Source organism: Etheostoma spectabile, unplaced genomic scaffold (assembly GCF_008692095.1).
Source record: "Etheostoma spectabile isolate EspeVRDwgs_2016 unplaced genomic scaffold, UIUC_Espe_1.0 scaffold00018250, whole genome shotgun sequence".
NCBI lineage: Eukaryota > Metazoa > Chordata > Actinopteri > Perciformes > Percidae > Etheostoma > Etheostoma spectabile.
Genome location: NW_022604179.1, coordinates 227,960 through 245,305, shown reverse-complemented (window position 1 = coordinate 245,305; position 17,346 = coordinate 227,960). Strand labels below are relative to the sequence as shown.

Here is a 17,346-nt window from a genome sequence, read left to right as displayed (position 1 = left end):
CGGTTCTGAGAGGAGAATTTGTACTTACCTTCGATTTGAAAACTGTCTGATACAGAAGGCTCTGCTATCCAAATAAAAACACAATGTTAACCATAAACAATACAGTGTAATGTTACCCAAAATTGGAGCTTAGCTATACAGTAAAATACCTTTTATTTTCTCCTCCTTGGCAACTTTCTTCTCAGCAGGTTTTTCTACAACAAAAGGAGCATTTATTTGTGTGTAAATAAAGTTCAAATACTCAGATTTTAGCTGCTTAACAAACAGTTATACCTTTCTTTGCTGGCGCCTGTATCTCTTTGAGAACTCTGGCCTCTGTAAATAGCAACACAAGATTAATAACTATTATCAGTCAAAGATTTCTCAGACATTCAGCGGATTTTGCGGATTTGATGTTAATGTTCAAAACTGATTGCACACTGTACCTCTAGCTTTACCTTCTTTGGCTGCTTTCTTCTCAACTAGTTTTTCCAAAAAAGAAAAAAAAGGTTATTTTTGCCCATGAATAATTCGGGTCTACAGAAGCAGGCGTACTGTAAAATGTCTGGTCACAATGTTTCTTAAAAAACAAAAAAGTCATAGTATTCAAAAAAGTGATGAAAAAAATCATACAATAGTATGTTGACAGAAAGTGACAAAAAGTCATAGTATAGCATGTTGAAAAAGTCATAATCTAGTATGTCAAAAAAAGTCATAGTATAGTATGTCAACAAAATTGAAAAAGTAATAGTATAGAAGGTTGAAAAAAGTGATAAAAAAGTCTAGTATAGCAGGTCGAAAAAACGTCATGAAAAAACGTCATATAGCACGTTGAAGGAGTCATAGTATAGCATGTTGAAAAAATAGTATGTTGACAAAAAGTGATAAAAAAAAGGTCATAGTATAGTATGTCGGAAAAAGGGAGAAAAAAGTCATAGTACAGCATGTCAAAAAAAAGTCATAGCATAGTATGTCTGTTATTGTTTCCTGTTATGATTGTGCATTTGTTCTGTTTCCTGTTTTTTTTATTCTGTGTTTTATTTTGATAGTCTGTTTTCTGTCTAGTCTTGTCTGGTTTTACTACGTTCCTTGGGTTTTCCCGCCTCTATGATTGTCAGCCCCACCCTGATGTGTTTCACCAGTTCCTGAACCTCGTTACCTCGTTACCCTGTGCAGTCTTAGTCTTTGTGCTTCCCTTGTCTTGCGTCGGATCTTTTTTTGTTGTATGGCCCAGTGTCATTGTTTTGTGTATTTCTCTGCCTTGTTCCCTGATTTTTCCCTTGGCACCAGTTCTTCTTGTTTCTGCTTTTCTTTTTACCTGCTGTTTTTGGACACCTTCTGTTCTATTCAATTCAATTCAATTCAATTTTATTTATAGTATCAATTCATAACAAGAGTTATCTCAAGACACTATACAGATAGACCACACTCCAGAATTTACAAGGACCCAACAGTTCTAGTAGTCTCCTCCAGAGCAAGCAACAGTGCGACAGTTGAACAGTGTTCTATGGATTTTTTGTAGTTAAATAAAGACTCAAGCTTATTTCTTTGTCTATTGTCTCTGCATTTGGGTTCAACATTCACCAACACAACAATAGCATGTCAAAAAAGTCATAGTATAGTATATCAAAAAAAGTAATTGTATAGTATTTCCAAAAAAAGTATAGTATAGTACAGCATGTCGAAAAAAGTCATAGTAAAGTATTTAGAAAAGTGATTAAAAAATAGTCATAGCATAGCATGTTGAAAAAAGTCATAGTATTGTATGTTTAAAAAACGTCATAGTGAAATGTTGAAAAACTGATTTAAAAAGTCATTATATAGCATGTTGGAAATGTCATAGTATACTATGTTGAAAAAAGTGATAAAAAGTCATAGTATAATATGTCAAAAATAGTGATAAATAGTCATAGCCCAGCTTGTCGACAAAAGTCATAGTACAGCATGTCAAGAAGTCGTAGTATAGAATGCTGAAAAAGGCATAGTATAGAATGTGAAAAAAGTCATAGTACAGCATGTCAAAAAAACCGTCATAAAAAAGTCTTAGTGGCAAAAAGCATGGCAAAAAAAAGTTATAGTACAGTATGTTGAAAAAAGTGTTAAAAAAGTCATTGTATAATATGTTGAAAAAAGTCGTAGTATAGTATGTCGAAAAATGATAAAAAAGTCATAGTATAGTCTGTCAAAAAACATGATAAAAGATTTGCAGTATAGTATGTTGAAAAAAGTGATAAAAAAGTCATAGTATAATATGTCAAAAATAGTGATAAATAGTCATAGTATGGTCTGTCAAAAGAATTAAATAAAATATATAAATAAATAATAAATAAATAATTTGTAGTATAGTATGTTGAAAAAAGTGAAAAAGTCTTAGTATAGTATATTGACAAAAAGTGATAAAAGATCATAGCAAAGCATGTTTAAATAGTTATAGTATGGAATGTCAAGAAGTCATAGTATAGTATGTCAAAAAAAGTCATAAAAAAGTCATTGTACAGCATGTTGAAAAAACTGATAAAAAAGTCATAGTATAAAAGATCAAAAAGACATTGTATAGTGTGTCAAAAAATAGTCATAGTATGGTATATTGAAAAAAGTCATAGTATTGTATGTTAAATATTTGATTGGTGTCTGTCTTGTGTATCTGTATGTTTCTCTGTTGTTGCTTTTGTATTTTTTATGGACCATGAGTCTAAATAATAAAGGCTATCTATCTTAAAAAAATCATAGTATAGAATGTAAAAAATGTCATAGTATGATATGTTGAATACAATCATAGTAAAGAATATCATAAAAGTCACAGTAGGCTATAGTATGATAAAGTGATAAAAAAGTTAAATCATAGTATGTAAAAAAAAAGTGATAAAAAAGTCTTAGTGTAGTATGTTGACAAAAAGTGACAAAAAGGTCATGGTATAGCATCTCTAAATAGTCAGAGTATAGAATGTGAAAAAAGTCATAGTACAGCATGTCAAAAAAAGACATGGTATGGTGTCGAAAAAAGTCAAAAAAAATCATGGTATAGTCTGTCTACAAAAAGTGATAAAAAGGTCATGGCATAGCATGTCGAAATAGTCATAGTATAGAATATCAAGAAGTCATAGTATAGTATGTCAAAAAAAGTTAAATGTATATAATTTATATCACTCAACATCTTCCAATCATTCTCTTATCACTATAAGCTATCTAACCAGACAGCAGATGTTTTTTTTTTGTCTGTTTCACTTAGTGTTTTGGACCTCAAAACACACTGAAACAGAAACCAGAAACTCTTCCACATCCCTAAGCTATCTAACTGGATAAAAAATTTAGTTTTTTTGCATATTTGTCTCTTTCACTTAAAATATCGGCCCTCAAAACTTACAAGATTTAAACACTCAACCATCCATCTTCAAAACATACTATTATCACACTAAGCTATCTGCCTTGACACAAATTTTATGTTTTTGTAAATAAGTCATAGTATGACAAAAAAATATGATTAAAAACATCATAGTACAGCATGTTGAAAAAGAGACAAAAAAGTTATGATATAGCATGTTGAAAAAGTCATAGTATAGGATGTAGAAAGAAGTGATAAAAAAGTCATAGTATAGTATGTCAAAAAAGGTGATTAAAAAGTCATAGTAGTACGTTTAAAAACTGTTAAAAAAGTAATTGTATAGCATTTTGAAAAAACTGATGAAAAAGTCATAGTTAAGCGTTTCTGAGAAGTCATAGTATAGTGTGTTGAAAAAGTCATAGTATAGTACGTCCAAACAAAGTGATAAAAAAGTCAAAGTATAGCATGCCGAAAAATGTCATAGTATAATATGCTGAAAACAATCATAGTAAAGAATTTTCAAAAAGGTCATAGTATAGTGTCGTAAAGTGATAAAAAAGTAAAATTACAGTATGTCGAAAAAAGTGATAAAAAAGTGATAGTATAGTATGTCAAAAAAAGTGTTAAAAAAAGTCATAGTATGGAATGTTGAAAAAAGTCATAGTATAGTATGTCAACAAAAAGTTATAAAAAGTTCATGGTATAGTATGTTAAAAAAGACAGTATAGTATGTAAAAAAAATCAAAGTATAGAACGTAAAAAAGTCATAGTATAGTATGTCGAAAAAAGTGATTAAAAAGTCATAGTATAGTATGTCGAAAAAAAAAGTGGAAAAAAAGTAATCGTGTATTTTGTCGAAAAGTTAATTTATCTCTTCAACATAACCAGTTGGGAAAGAGACAGACAGGCACAAAACTTTTCTCTTTATCTACTTGAATTCTTGGTCCATGTAAAGTAGGTCTAGATTTGAAATATTAACCTTCCGTCTTCCAGTCATTCTCTTATGAACCTATACTAACCTGATTCACAAATTTATGTTTTCGTCATGTTTGTCTTTTACACTTAATATATTGGACCTGAAATTTTACTGAAAAATAAAAGATTTGATCACTCAACCTTCCGTCTTTTAATCATTCTCTTATGACTAAGCAATCTGACTTGACAGAAAAGTTCATGATTTTGGCAAATTCATCTCTTTCACTTAGTAAATAGTGGCCTTCAAAACTTGATGAAACATATAAGAGTTGATCACTTAACCTTTTGGCTACAAAAATCTCTTATCAGCCTAAGCTACGTATCTAGCCATGACGTTTTTGTTAATGAGTCATAGAATAGCATGGTGAAAAAGCCACCGTCCCACCAAATAAAAGGTGTTGAAAACAGTCATAGCTTAGTATGTTGAAAAAAGTGATAAAAAAAAGCCGTGGTAAGTCATGGTACAGTATATCAAAAAAAGTCATAGTATTCAACATTGAAAATGTTGATAAAATGTGAAAAAAAACATCATAGTATAGTATGTCAAAAAAAGTGATAAAAAAGTCATGGTATAGTACATCAAAAAAGTCATACTATAGTATGTCGAAAAAAATGATACAAATGTCATAGTTGAAAAAAGTCATAGTTTGGCATGTAAAAAAAGTCATAGTATGGTATATTGTTAAAAGTGATTAAAAAGTCATGTTACCCTACGTGTCGTAAAGTAATGTAAAAGTCATTGTCAAAAAGTCACAGTTAGTTTGTCAAAAAGTCGTTTTTCGACATGTTGAAAAAAGCAATAAAAAGGCACAGTATAGCATGTCAAAATTGTTATAGAATAGTAAGTTGAAAAAGTGATAAAAAAGTCAAAATATAGCATGTAGAAAAAGCAATAAAAAGTCATGGTATAGCATGTTGTAGTGTTATGAAAAAGGCACTGTGGAAAAGGTCATAGCATAGTATGTCAGAAAAAGTGATACAAAAGTAATAGTATAGGATATCAAAAAAAGTGATGAAAAAGTCGTAGTATTGTATATTAAATCATGTCTGTTATCTGTCCGCAAATTACTGTGGAAAAAGTCAAAATGTAGCATGTCGAAAAAAGTGATAAAAAAGTCACAGCATGGCATGTTGTAAAGTGATGAAAACGTCAGATTATTGTATATTGAAAAAAAGTCATAGTATGTCAAAAACATTCGTTAAATACTGTATGTATAGTGTGCCAATGAAAGCCTGGAAAAACATGCAATCTCCACACAGAAGCTTTTTTATTGGTTGCAGTGTTACAGAGCCACCATCCCAACAAATACAATGTGTTTAAAACAGTCATAGCACAGTATGTCAAAAAAGCAATACAAAAGTTATGGTACAGTAGGTCAAAAACGTTCATTAAAAACTTCAACACATAGTATGTCAAAGAAAGTCTGGAAGAGCATGCAAGCTCCTCACAAAAATGTCTAGCCCTGACTGGGGATGAAACCAGGGGTTAGAGTCTGCAGGACCTACTTTACGGTAGCAGCATTAACCACAGAGCCACTGTCCAACTGAGGAATGTATGTTTAAAACAGTCATAGCATGGTCGGTTGAAAAAAGTGTTTAACAAAGTCAGAGTATAGTACGTCAAAAAAGTGATGAAAAGTCATAGTATAGTATGTCAAAAAAGTGATGAAAAGTCAGAGTATAAAATGTCAAAAAAGTGATACAAAGTCAGAGTATAGTATGTCAAAAAAGTGATGAAAAGTCATAGTATAGTATGTCAAAAAAGTGATGAAAAGTAAGCCATAGTATAAAATGTCAAAAAACATTCATGAAACATTCATTAGTAGTATGACAAAAAAAAGAACATGCATGTTCTGTGAAAGAACATGCAAACTCCACGCAAAAAAGCCCAGTCCTGACTCGGGATCAACCCAGGGGCCAAAGTACTTACTGGTAGCAGAGTTAACCACAGAGCAGACAAAATAAAACATGTCCAAAACAGTCAATATGTTGAAAAAAGTTCATAATAAAATGTAAAAAAATATATATATAAAAAGTCATAGTATAGCATGTCAAAAATGTCATAGTATAGGATGTCAAAAAAAGTGATGAAAAAAAGTCACAGTATTGTATACTGAAAAAAGTCACAGTATAGTATGCCGAAAACGTTCATTGAATAGTGAATTTACAGTATGCCAATGAAAGCCTGAAAAAACATGGAATCTCCACACAGATGAGCCCATGCTTTTTTATTGGTTGTAGTGTTAACCGCAGAGCAACCGTCCTACCAAACACAATGTCAAAGCATAGCATGTTGAAAAAAGTGATAAACAAAGTCCTAATATAGTATGTTGATAAAAAGTAATTTAAAAAAGTCATGGTATAGTATGTCAAAAACATTCATTAAAAACGTCAACGTGTAGTATATTAAAGAAAGCCTGGAAGAACATGCAAACTCCCCATGGAGTAGAGACCTGCCTTGACTGGGGATCAAATTGAGAGTAAGAGTCTGCAGGGCCTATGTACTGGCAGCAGTGTTAACCACAGAACCAGCATCCTAACACATAAAATGGGTCTAAAACAGTCATAGAATAGTATGCTGAAAAAAATGATTAAAAAAAGTAACTGTGTATCATGTCAAAAAAGTCATAGTATAGCATGTTGAAAACAGTCATTAAAAAAATCAACTTATAGTATGTCAAAGAAAGTCTGGAAGAACATGCAAACTTCACACATATGAGCCCAGCCTGGACTGGGGATCGACCAGATTCCATGTACAAACACTTTACCTTTTTTCACTGCAGCACGTTTGTCCTTTTCTATGGGAGTCTCCGTTTCTGCAAATGTAAAACTTAGGTCAGACTCTGCCGATCGGGACACAGAACTTGAAAGCGGCAGCAACAACCAGCGAATTTTCCAACAATGCTTATTGCAGTTGGAGCTACAGCCTTACAACAAAATTTGATTTTTTAAAACTTAAAGCATCTTGCAGAGCATAAGCAATCTACAGTACATCTAATAAGCTGTAATTAGTGTTAGACACTCCATCGCTGAACTTTTTTAGGAGGCTTGTCTGCAAAAGCAATGAAGTGTGCTCTGGAAAATCACTCAACTAGTGTTGGTTTGTCACTTTTTGATCCTTAGGGCTCTGTGCAATGCCTGTTTCATATTCTCTTTTTCTATTTTTTTTTTTAAGTGGAATCTTCTACTGTAGGGCAAAGGGCATGAAGCGTCCAGATACATTCCACACATTTCAACATTAAAACACATTGTTAATGCTTGGTGGATGGCCTTTGCTTTGGCATCTCAGTTCTTTATTGTCTATCTTTTAGAAAGTAACAAAATCTGTGTATGCAGTGTTTTGCAGATCTACCAACTGCTCCTGTCTGAAGAAGCATACAGTGTGTCTCAGGATCACTGTGTAGAAACAGCTGTTTGCCTATGGAGCTGCAGTAGAGAAATCCCACTCTAAATGCATTTTTGATCTGATAGGCAAAATGCTTGTTTCTCTTCTGAGCATCCCAATCCGAGCTTTTTACAGAATGCAATGACCCGTATTTCGTGACTTGATCACTTTAACACAATCACACGTGGGTTATATGGATTACTCCTACTGAAGCACCACTAATGTACCTTTCTTTACATGAGCTGGTTTGGCCTTTTTCCTCAACAATGCTGGGAGAAAATGTTCATGTTAATAAACGTTTATCTGTAACAATGCTCAGTAAATAATTACAACACATTAAAGGAAGTTGCCAAACTGACACAGAGAACTGATTTGTTTTTTATTCAGTTTATTTATTTGCCACCAAACGTGACAATGTGAGAAGGATGTTGTTTTTGTACCTTTTTCACGAGCTGGTTTGACTTTGTCCTCTGGCACTTTGGGCTCTGAGTAAATAAGAATGTGAGCAACTCAGAAAGTAGCTTTGTGATCTAGTTTGGTTATAGTTTCTGAAGTAACACTATAGTAATAATTATTCGAAACTAGATGATCTGCAATCAGATGGCAGTGGCCGGCTACCTTTAGTCTTTAGAAGGGGTTTGACCTTTTCCTTCTTTGTTTCATCCTTTGTTTTAGAAGGAGCTAATTCAAATGAAGACAAAAGTAATTAGATTATGATTTGGTTTTTTAAATATAGGCCAATATATATGACGCCTTGCCTCTGAATTTGTAGTTGCTTTAACCAAATATTTACCTCGCTTCTCACGAGCTGGCTTAGGCTTCTCTTTTGCAACCTCAGGTGCTGGATGTAAAAAAAGAAGATTTGTGTTAAGAATAGTTAAGATTTGCCAAATGAATATGGATTGTATCTGCATTACCTTTTTTGGCGAGAACCGGCTTTTTCTCAAGTTCTACAGAGGCAGAAGAAAAAACACAAGTGGCGTGATGATGTACTGAAACCATATCATATTTCTTGAAATTGTGTAAAGTTCACCCACACTATATTCTATTGGACATAAAGTACAACTAATCAGCACCTTTATTTGAGACTTTTGCCTTTTCTTTCACAACAGCTTCTGCATTAAAATAAACAAGGGGAAATGTCACAAATCTGAATCTGAAATGCTGCATGCCTTTTTCAAGCCACTTTTCACAACTACGCAAAGCAGCTTAGATTAAGCATGCCATCTCTTCTGTGTGAAAAACATGCATCTCCAAAATTTCAAGTATTTTTCAGGTAATCCCAGTTTACTCACAGAGTTGTCATTTTACAGTAAAGCATATCCATTTTCAAGTTCAAACATGGAAATGACAACACTATGTTAAAGACAAATTTGTGGTAGCTTCCGCAACATCTTTGAAATGTAATTCATGATTATATTTTCAACATTGCTGTTTTAAGATGTCTCATCATCATGCGGCAAGAAAACATGAAGTCTGCATGAGCAACATGTTAACAGCTACGTATACCTTTCTTCTTTTCAGCAGATCTAGGTTTTGCTTTGATAACAGGTGCAAGAGAAAATACATGGCCACATTAATTCTAATATACACAGTTAAGTAAGAAACCAAAAAGAACATATTGCTAATCTCCAACCTGATTAAGAATAAAAGAATAAATGAAGAAAACACAATCCAAACCTTTTGAGGAAGTGACTGGCTTGGCCTTCTTTTCCTTGAGAACCTCAGCTCCTAAAGCAAACCATAATCACAAAAATAGGATTTAAGATGTCTGTTTACAGAACTTTATGTCCATGTTAATATAGCTCATTACAACTGCAGTTTATCTACACACTGAAAATGTAAGTATTGTTTGAAGTACCCTGTCATAATAAAAAGAAAATAATGTAACTTATTTACATATCACGTATAGATAGATATGAATATGGATGATATTTGGTGGGTCAAACTGGTTTAATCACTGCTGCAAACCATTATTGTTGGTGCTGGCTCTACTTTCCCTTTTGGAGTTACAGGCACTATGAAAGATCAAATAGGCCTATGGTATTAGTGTGCTAATGCACACCACTGAATAAAAAATAGATGGTTTTGTTATTTCTAAAATTCAAAACTCATAAAAAGATGTCAAACAGTTAGCACTTAAAAGGCATACTTTAGTGGTGAGCATAAGAAAAATATCAAAGATAGTGTAAATAAAAAGATGTACCTTTCTTCAGTGGCACAACCTTCACCTTCTCCTTTGTTATTGTGACATTTTTTTGTGGTACTTCTGCTTCTGTAGGAAAGACATAATCAGTGAGAAAATCTATTGCTTTAAATCTAAACGTGAAAAATGAATGTTTAGTGTCCTTACCTTTGACAAAAGGGACTGGCTTTGTCTTGAGGGGAGCAGGTTCTGTGTAAAGAGATTTTAGATGTGTCATTCCAGAAAATAAGATGACACATTGGAATCATAAAGCTAAATACAAAAGTATGTCTCACCCTTGGGGTCATGAACATTTTGACCTTATATTTATACGTTTTAAATTTATATTTAAAATGTGCCATTCCCTTGCTGGTGAGCTGCAAGCGCTGTTGTGTTATTGTTAAGTCTCCCCCCCTCCCGGTCTATCCTACCTGTGTATTTTTTAATTTTTTATTTTCTCTTTGGTCCTGGGGTGCGTTCCTATGTCCCAGTGTATTGTTTGTTAATTGTTTAAATATAAACAAAAAAAAAAGTGCCATACCTTTCTTTGCAGAAACACCTTTCACTTTCTCTTTGGGTGCCTTGACTTCTGAAAAAGATAAAATAAAAATGGGTGTAAGCTTAGGATCACTGACTCAATTCACTAAAACATACAAGAACCTGAAACCAATAAAACACAAACCAAAATAATGTACCTTTTTTCAAACGCACTATTTTGGCTTGCTGTTTAACCAGAGAGACATTTTTGGGAGTCTCCTCTTGTTCTGTCAGCAAAAATTTGGGAATAAAATCAAATACAGTAATTGCAGTTCCACATTAGTTTATTATGTTTTTAAAATAATATAACGTGCTCCTAGCTTACCTTTTTTCAAGATGACTGGTTTGGCCTTTTCTTTTGGAACAACAGCTTCTGCGTGACAATGGCACAATGTTTCTTACAGCAGGATAGTTTTAGTTTTATTGTGAAATAATCGTTTGATCTTTGGTGATGAAAACTTATAATGTGTGTTACCTTTCTTAGAAGGAGCCACTTTGGTCTTCTCCTTGGGAACTTCTGTGTCACAAAAGAGTGCGCAAAGTTAGCGGAGCTCTGCCTTTTGATTCATTATTTTAAAAAATGTACATCAAAAACATCTGCATTTTAAACTGATAATCTGATCCTTTTGCGGATTTAAATTTCCTGGTGCCTGAAAAGACAACATTTTGCCGAATCATGTTATTTAACCTACCCTCACTGACATAAATGGGATGGATAATATAAAGTTGTTGATTCAAGGATTTCCAGTGGTTCTGCTTTATTTATTTTTTTTGATTCCAGACTTCGGCATCAACAACTCTGCATTACCTGGTTTGGCGGCTTTGGCTTCAATCTTTTCCTTTTGTTCCTTCTTGGGCTCCTTGTGAAGTGCCACTGGTGGAAAATGATGATATTATATATAATTAAAGATAGTAATGTGATAATTATGTGCTCTAACATTATGTGTCAGCAAACATTCATTCTTGAATGGTCAGATTAAATGAGAGCTCTAACTAACCAGAAAAACAAAACCATCAGATTTGAAAAATTACAATAATTGACAATTGACAGGAATAAAAGCATGATCATACCTTTCTTTGCATGTTCTGTTTTGGATTTCACCTTAGAAATGTCAGGAACTTCTATTATTGGAGAAAATTAAAAATGTATCCTATTTTAGGTTCACAATAAACATACAATGGTTGCTGGAATTCAATCTATCACTTCTATGTTGGATTGATACTTTTTCAAGATGTTTTTTATTATGATCCTACACAACAGAGCTTTATGTTGATATGATGGTGACACAGAGTGAGGCCATTTACTCACCTGTTTTTATAACATTCACATACTCCTTTTTCAGGAGAGGAACTATCTGCATTTTTGCGGCTTTCTCCACTTTTACTACTTTCTTGGGTTTATCGGCTGAAATGAACAGCAGAAAGATTATGCAACGTGTTTCTATTTCACTTGCTGGTAAAGTCTGCTGTATTTTGCTGAAACATAAACTACTGTTAACATGTTGTGATTGCAATTTGATTTTTGTTGAAAACTAATAGAGACATGTAAACAGAGTTAATTTTAAGCTATTTGATCAAGTGACCAATAATATAATTTTTGGCATTTTTATTTTCTTTTGAAAAAATTCATCAATACTAAGGATAAAATGTCACTGTGGTCTGTTTTTCTACATGCTGTGTTATCTCACCTGCTTTTGTCACATTAAGATGTTCCTTCAGAACAGACGCAACTTCCTTCTTGTGTACTTTAATCCTCCTTACAGCCTTTTTGGGTCCAGCGTCTGGAATAAAAAGGCAAAGCCAAATGAACAGTTTCACATAATTAAACAGTGGAAAGAATAATACCCTACAGAAACGTAGCAATGCCTTCTTTAGGCTCTGGTCGGGCCTGTCTTTGTGATCTTCTATGAGTAAGCACTTCTTATGCTTTTACAAATATTGTACTGTCAAAAAAGCTGTCCATGTATCACAACAGTGTTTTTTAGCCATGCTCCCTGTATGGCTCTATGGATGGCTTTGCATTACCTGGTTTTACAGGTTTGGCTTTGAGTTGCTCCTTTGGTTCCTTCTTGGGATCCTTTGGAGCGGCCTCTGATGACGTTTAAGGTTTAAGGTTTATATGAAGATCAGTTTGTATTATGTGACACTTCTTTTAATATGTAACTTTTTATGTGTTTTACACATGAACATCTGAAAATGTGCATGTGCAAAACATCTAGAGTTTAATTCTCGATACATTTTTAGGTTACTGAGCATCTAAATTTCCAAATAACATCAGATTGAATTTAATTTTACAAATGATTTAACAATTGACAACATAATAATGAAAGCACGCTCTTACCTTTCTTTGCGTCTTTTGGTTTGGGTTTAGGGACTTCAGGAACCTCTATCATTGGGGAATATTCAAAAGTGTAATTCATTGACTCATCTTACAGTCATTTGCATTAAACATGTAATGGTACTCTATGAAACAAGGACAACGCTCTGTTAAAAGATAGTGGAATTCAATTTGTCAGATTGATTTTATATCTTCATGACTATATTTTAGTCCCAATCCAAAAAATAAAGCTGTTGGAAAAACATGCATCTCCAAAATAAGCATGTCTTTGAACTTATACTGAAGATGATGTTCTGAACAATACTGTTTTGATCATTTAATCAGCAGCCACATGTTGAGATAATAGCTACTAAAGCACAACAGAAACACACTTCCGCCGCGTACCTTTCTTCTTTTCAGCAGCTTTAGGTTTTACTTTGATAGCAGCTGCTAGAGAAAATACAAGACCCTGTTAATTCCAACGTATACAGTTAAGTGAGAAACCCCAAAGTAAACTACATTTGTAAAATACGAGATTCAAATTAAAGCAACACTGGAGAAGCTTTCCCGCTTCAGTCCCCAAACAGCAGAATGGTCCATTACATTACATCATGCAAGTTTGCCAGATCGGGTAGCGAATCTTTAGTTCGAATGAACTGGACAATGTAATGTAATGAACAATACCACTTCCAACCTGTGGGGGAGGACCAAAGCGGGAAAGTTTCTCTGGTGTTGCTTTAAAAGAGAAACAAATACATTATGAAATAAATCAACATACAGAGGATAAACAAACCTGGCTCTGCCTTCTTCCCCTTGAGAAGCTCAGTTTCTAAAACAAAAATGGCAGTTAAGTCAGGGTTCTTGCAGCATTTTTAAAGTCAAATTCAATGCTTTTAGAGACCTTTTTAAGTCCTCAAAAAAAACAAATTTAAGACCCAACAATGTTGAAATAAATTTTGCACCCTTCCAAGACATTTTGTGGCACAACATGAATGCAGTTTTAAGGAACGTGTATCCCACTATAACTTGTACTGAGAAGAAATAAATGTCTCCATATTCACAAAACATATTAGGCACAGTACATATAAAATTAAATATTTGATGGTAGGGTGGCCAGTTACTTACCTGTTTTTGTAATATTTGTTTGTCCCTGTTTCAGGACAGGAACTATCTGCTTTTTCACAGCTTTCTCCACTTTTACTACCTTCTTGGGTTCATCAGCTGAAATGAACAGCAGAAAGATTATGCTGCAATAAAGGTTTTTATTTTATTTTACATTGCATTGTATTAGTGATGAAGTCTGCTGTAGTAGAAATTGATGGTGGAATTGAATTATCTCAGACTGATTTTATATCTTCATGACATTGTTTTAGTCCCATTTAAAAAAAAAAAGCTGTTGGAAAAACATCCATCTCATAAATCAGCGTGTCTTTGAAAGTATACTCAAGATGATTCTGAACAATACTGTGTTGAGTATTAAATCATCAGCCACGTGTTGAGGTTGTAACTACTAAAGCACTACAAAAACACACTTCTGCCGCATACCTTTCTTCTTTTCAGCAGCTCTAGCTTTTACTTTGATAGCAGGTGCTCCCTGTTTCAGGACTGGAACTATCTGCTTTTTCACAGCTTTCTCCACCTTTACTGCCTTCTTGGGTTCATCAGCTGAAATGAATAGCAGAAAGATTTTCTATTTCATTTTATTGCACATAGTATTGTGTTGCTGGTAAATTGGCTTAAACATACCATATATATACATGTATATATACAGTATATACATGTATACATACTGTATATATATATATGATATGATATGAGTGTAACATAAATTTTTGTTGAAGACTGTTAGAGATATGTCAATATAAGTTGTTTTAAGCTATTTGAAAAAGTGACCAAAAACTTACCTGTGGCCTGTTTAGCTGCATCTTGCATTATCTCACCTGCTTTTGTTACATTCAGATGTTCCTTTAAGACAGATGCAACCCCCTTCTTAACTGCCATAATCCTCTTTACAGGCTTTTTGGGTCCAGTGTCTGAAATACAAAGGCAAAGTCTATTAAGCAGTTTTACATAGATTACACATATACGTAGCCCTCTTTAGACTCCAGTCAGGCCATCTACAGCCCGCTAGAAATACCTGTAAAAACTATATCAATTCCCATCTGCCTCAGTTGTACTTTGTGTTCAGTGCTAATTAGCACCCGTTAGCATGTTAACACACTAAACTAAGAAAGTTAAAATGGGGAACATTATCTGATACACATCAACACGACATAATAGTCCTGGTGAGCATTTAAGCATGATGATGTTGGCCTTTCACTCAAAGCATCCTGTGTAGTAGAGCCTCATAGAGCAGGTGGCATGGCTGTAGGCTCTTACTATTGTTAACAGATTAGGTAGGAATATTCAATGGATCCATTTTTTGTGTGATTACTAAAAACGCTGCTTTCCTGGCCTGTGCCTACCTGTCTTAGTATCTCTATGCTTGACAGGTTCTTTGTCCTCAGAAGGCTTTGTTGGTATTGTTTCTTCCTTAGTCTTAATCTTTGGTTCCTTGTCTTTTTTTGGAATCATCTTGACCACTGTCTTGTCTTTGGAGGGTGTCTCTAAAACTTCATCTTCTTGCTTTCTAGACGGTTCTTTTTCATGTTTAGAAGGTTTATCTGGTTCTTGTTTTTCTTCTGAGGGCTTTTTTGGTATGGCCCTTTCTTTGGAAGGTATCCCCTGAGATGCCATGTCTTCTTTTTCTTCTCTAGATGGTTTCTTGTGTTCTTTCTCTTCTGTTGATAGTTTCTTGACTTCTTTCTCTTCTTTGAGAGGTTTCTTGTCTGCTTTCTCTTTTTTGAGAGGTTTATTGTCTTCTTTCTCTTCTTTAGATGGTTTCTTGACTTCTTTCTCGTCTTTAGATGGTTTTGTGACTTCTTTCTCTTCTTTGAGAGGTTTCTTGTCTTCTTTCTCTTCTTTAGATGGTTTCGTGACTTCTTTCTCTTCTTTGAGAGGTTTCTTGTCTTCTTTAGATGGTTTCTTGACTTCTTTCTCTTCTTTGAGAGGTTTCTTGTGTTCTTTCTTTTCTCTAGATTGTTTCTTGTCTTCTTTCTCTTCTTTAGATAGTTTCTTGTCTTCTTTCTCTTCCTTAGATGGTTTCTTGTCTTCTTTCGCTTCTCTAGATGGTTTCTTGTCCTCTTTCTCTTCTTTAAGGGGTTTCTTGTCTTCTTTCTCTTCTTTAAGATTTTTCTTAACTTCTTTCTCTTCTTTAGATGGTTTCTGGTCTTCTTTCTTTTCTTTGAGAGGTTTCTTAACTTCTTTTTCTTGTTTGTATGGTTTCTTTTCCTCTTTCTCTTGTATAGATGGTTTCTTGTCTTCTTTCTCTTCTTTGAGAGGTTTATTAACTTCTTTCTCTTCTTTAGATGGTTTCTTAACTTCTTTCTCTTCTTTGGATGGTTTCTTGACCTCTTTCTCTTCCTTAGATGGTTTCTTGTCTTCTTTCTCTTCTTTGAGAAGTTTCTTGTCTTCTTTCTCTTCTTTGAGAGATTTCTTATCTTCTTTCTCGTCTTTAGATGGTTTCATTACTTCTTTCTCTTCTTTGAGAGGTTTCTTGTCTTCTTTCTCTTCTTTAGATGGTTTTTTGACTTCTTTCTCTTCTTTGAGAAGTTTCTTGTCTTCTTTCTCTTCCTTAGATGGTTTCTTGTCTTCTTTCTCTTCTTTGAGAGGTTTCTTAACTTCTTTCTCTTCTTTGAGAGGTTTCTTGTCTTCTTTTTCTTCTTTAGATGGTTTCTTGACCTCTTTCTCTTCCTTAGATGGTTTCTTGTCTTCTTTCTCTTCTGTGAGAGGTTTCTTGTCTTCTTTCTCTTCTTTGAGAGGTTTCTTATCTTCTTTCTCGTCTTTAGATGGTTTATTGTCTTCTTTCTCTTCCTTAGATGGTTTCTTGTCTTCTTTCGCTTCTCTAGGTGGTTTCTTGTCTTCTTTCTCTTCTCTAGATGGCTTCTTGACTTCTTTCTCTTCTTTAGATGGTTTCTGGTCTTCTTTCTTTTCTTTGAGAGGTTTCTTAACTTCTTTCTCTTGTTTATATGGTTTCTTGTCTTCTTTCTCTTGTTTGGATGGTTTCTTGTCTTCTTTCTCTTCTTTGAGAGGTTTCTTATCTTCTTTCTCGTCTTTAGATGGTTTCTTGTCTTCTTTCTCTTCCTTAGATGGTTTCTTGTCTTCTTTCGCTTCTCTAGATGGTTTCTTGTCTTCTTTCTCTTCTTTGAGAGGTTTCTTAACTTCTTTCTCTTCTTTAGATGGTTTCTGGTCTTCTTTCTTTTCTTTGATAGGTTTCTTAACTTCTTTCTCTTGTTTGTATGGTTTCTTGTCCTCTTTCTCCTGTTTAGATGGTTTCTTGTCTTCTTTCTCTTCTTTGAGAGGTTTCTTAACATCTTTCTCTTCTTTAGATGGTTTCTTAACTTCTTTCTCTTCTTTGGATGGTTTCTTGACCTCTTTCTCTTCCTTAGATGGTTTCTTGTCTTCTTTCTCTTCTTTGAGAGGTTTCTTAACTTCTTTCTCTTCTTTAGATGGTTTCTTAACTTCTTTCTCTTCTTTGGATGGTTTCTTGACCTCTTTCTCTTCCTTAGATGGTTTCTTGTCTACTTTCTCTTCTTTGAGAGGTTTCT

At 33.8% G+C, this 17,346-nt stretch overlaps 1 protein-coding gene across 1 annotated transcript in view; it reads right to left on the bottom strand.

Annotated features, from left to right (window-relative positions):
* Positions 1-17,346, bottom strand: part of LOC116679799 (trichohyalin) — a 32,562-nt gene that overhangs the window by 2,321 nt on the left and 12,895 nt on the right. The window contains exons 22-52 of the mRNA XM_032509241.1: positions 15,166-15,891; positions 14,641-14,733; positions 14,246-14,365; positions 13,826-13,921; positions 13,494-13,529; positions 13,106-13,150; positions 12,725-12,769; positions 12,409-12,474; positions 12,072-12,164; positions 11,693-11,788; positions 11,455-11,505; positions 11,192-11,257; positions 10,859-10,900; positions 10,709-10,756; positions 10,542-10,610; positions 10,388-10,435; positions 10,015-10,056; positions 9,868-9,936; positions 9,342-9,392; positions 9,171-9,215; positions 8,738-8,776; positions 8,579-8,611; positions 8,455-8,502; positions 8,280-8,342; positions 8,102-8,146; positions 7,889-7,930; positions 7,045-7,092; positions 426-461; positions 274-315; positions 150-194; positions 29-64 (exon numbers count right to left, since the gene is read on the bottom strand). Coding sequence (XP_032365132.1) covers positions 29-64; positions 150-194; positions 274-315; positions 426-461; positions 7,045-7,092; positions 7,889-7,930; positions 8,102-8,146; positions 8,280-8,342; positions 8,455-8,502; positions 8,579-8,611; positions 8,738-8,776; positions 9,171-9,215; positions 9,342-9,392; positions 9,868-9,936; positions 10,015-10,056; positions 10,388-10,435; positions 10,542-10,610; positions 10,709-10,756; positions 10,859-10,900; positions 11,192-11,257; positions 11,455-11,505; positions 11,693-11,788; positions 12,072-12,164; positions 12,409-12,474; positions 12,725-12,769; positions 13,106-13,150; positions 13,494-13,529; positions 13,826-13,921; positions 14,246-14,365; positions 14,641-14,733; positions 15,166-15,891 — 2,424 coding nt within the window. The remainder of the gene's footprint in view (positions 1-28; positions 65-149; positions 195-273; positions 316-425; positions 462-7,044; positions 7,093-7,888; positions 7,931-8,101; positions 8,147-8,279; positions 8,343-8,454; positions 8,503-8,578; positions 8,612-8,737; positions 8,777-9,170; positions 9,216-9,341; positions 9,393-9,867; positions 9,937-10,014; positions 10,057-10,387; positions 10,436-10,541; positions 10,611-10,708; positions 10,757-10,858; positions 10,901-11,191; positions 11,258-11,454; positions 11,506-11,692; positions 11,789-12,071; positions 12,165-12,408; positions 12,475-12,724; positions 12,770-13,105; positions 13,151-13,493; positions 13,530-13,825; positions 13,922-14,245; positions 14,366-14,640; positions 14,734-15,165; positions 15,892-17,346) is intronic.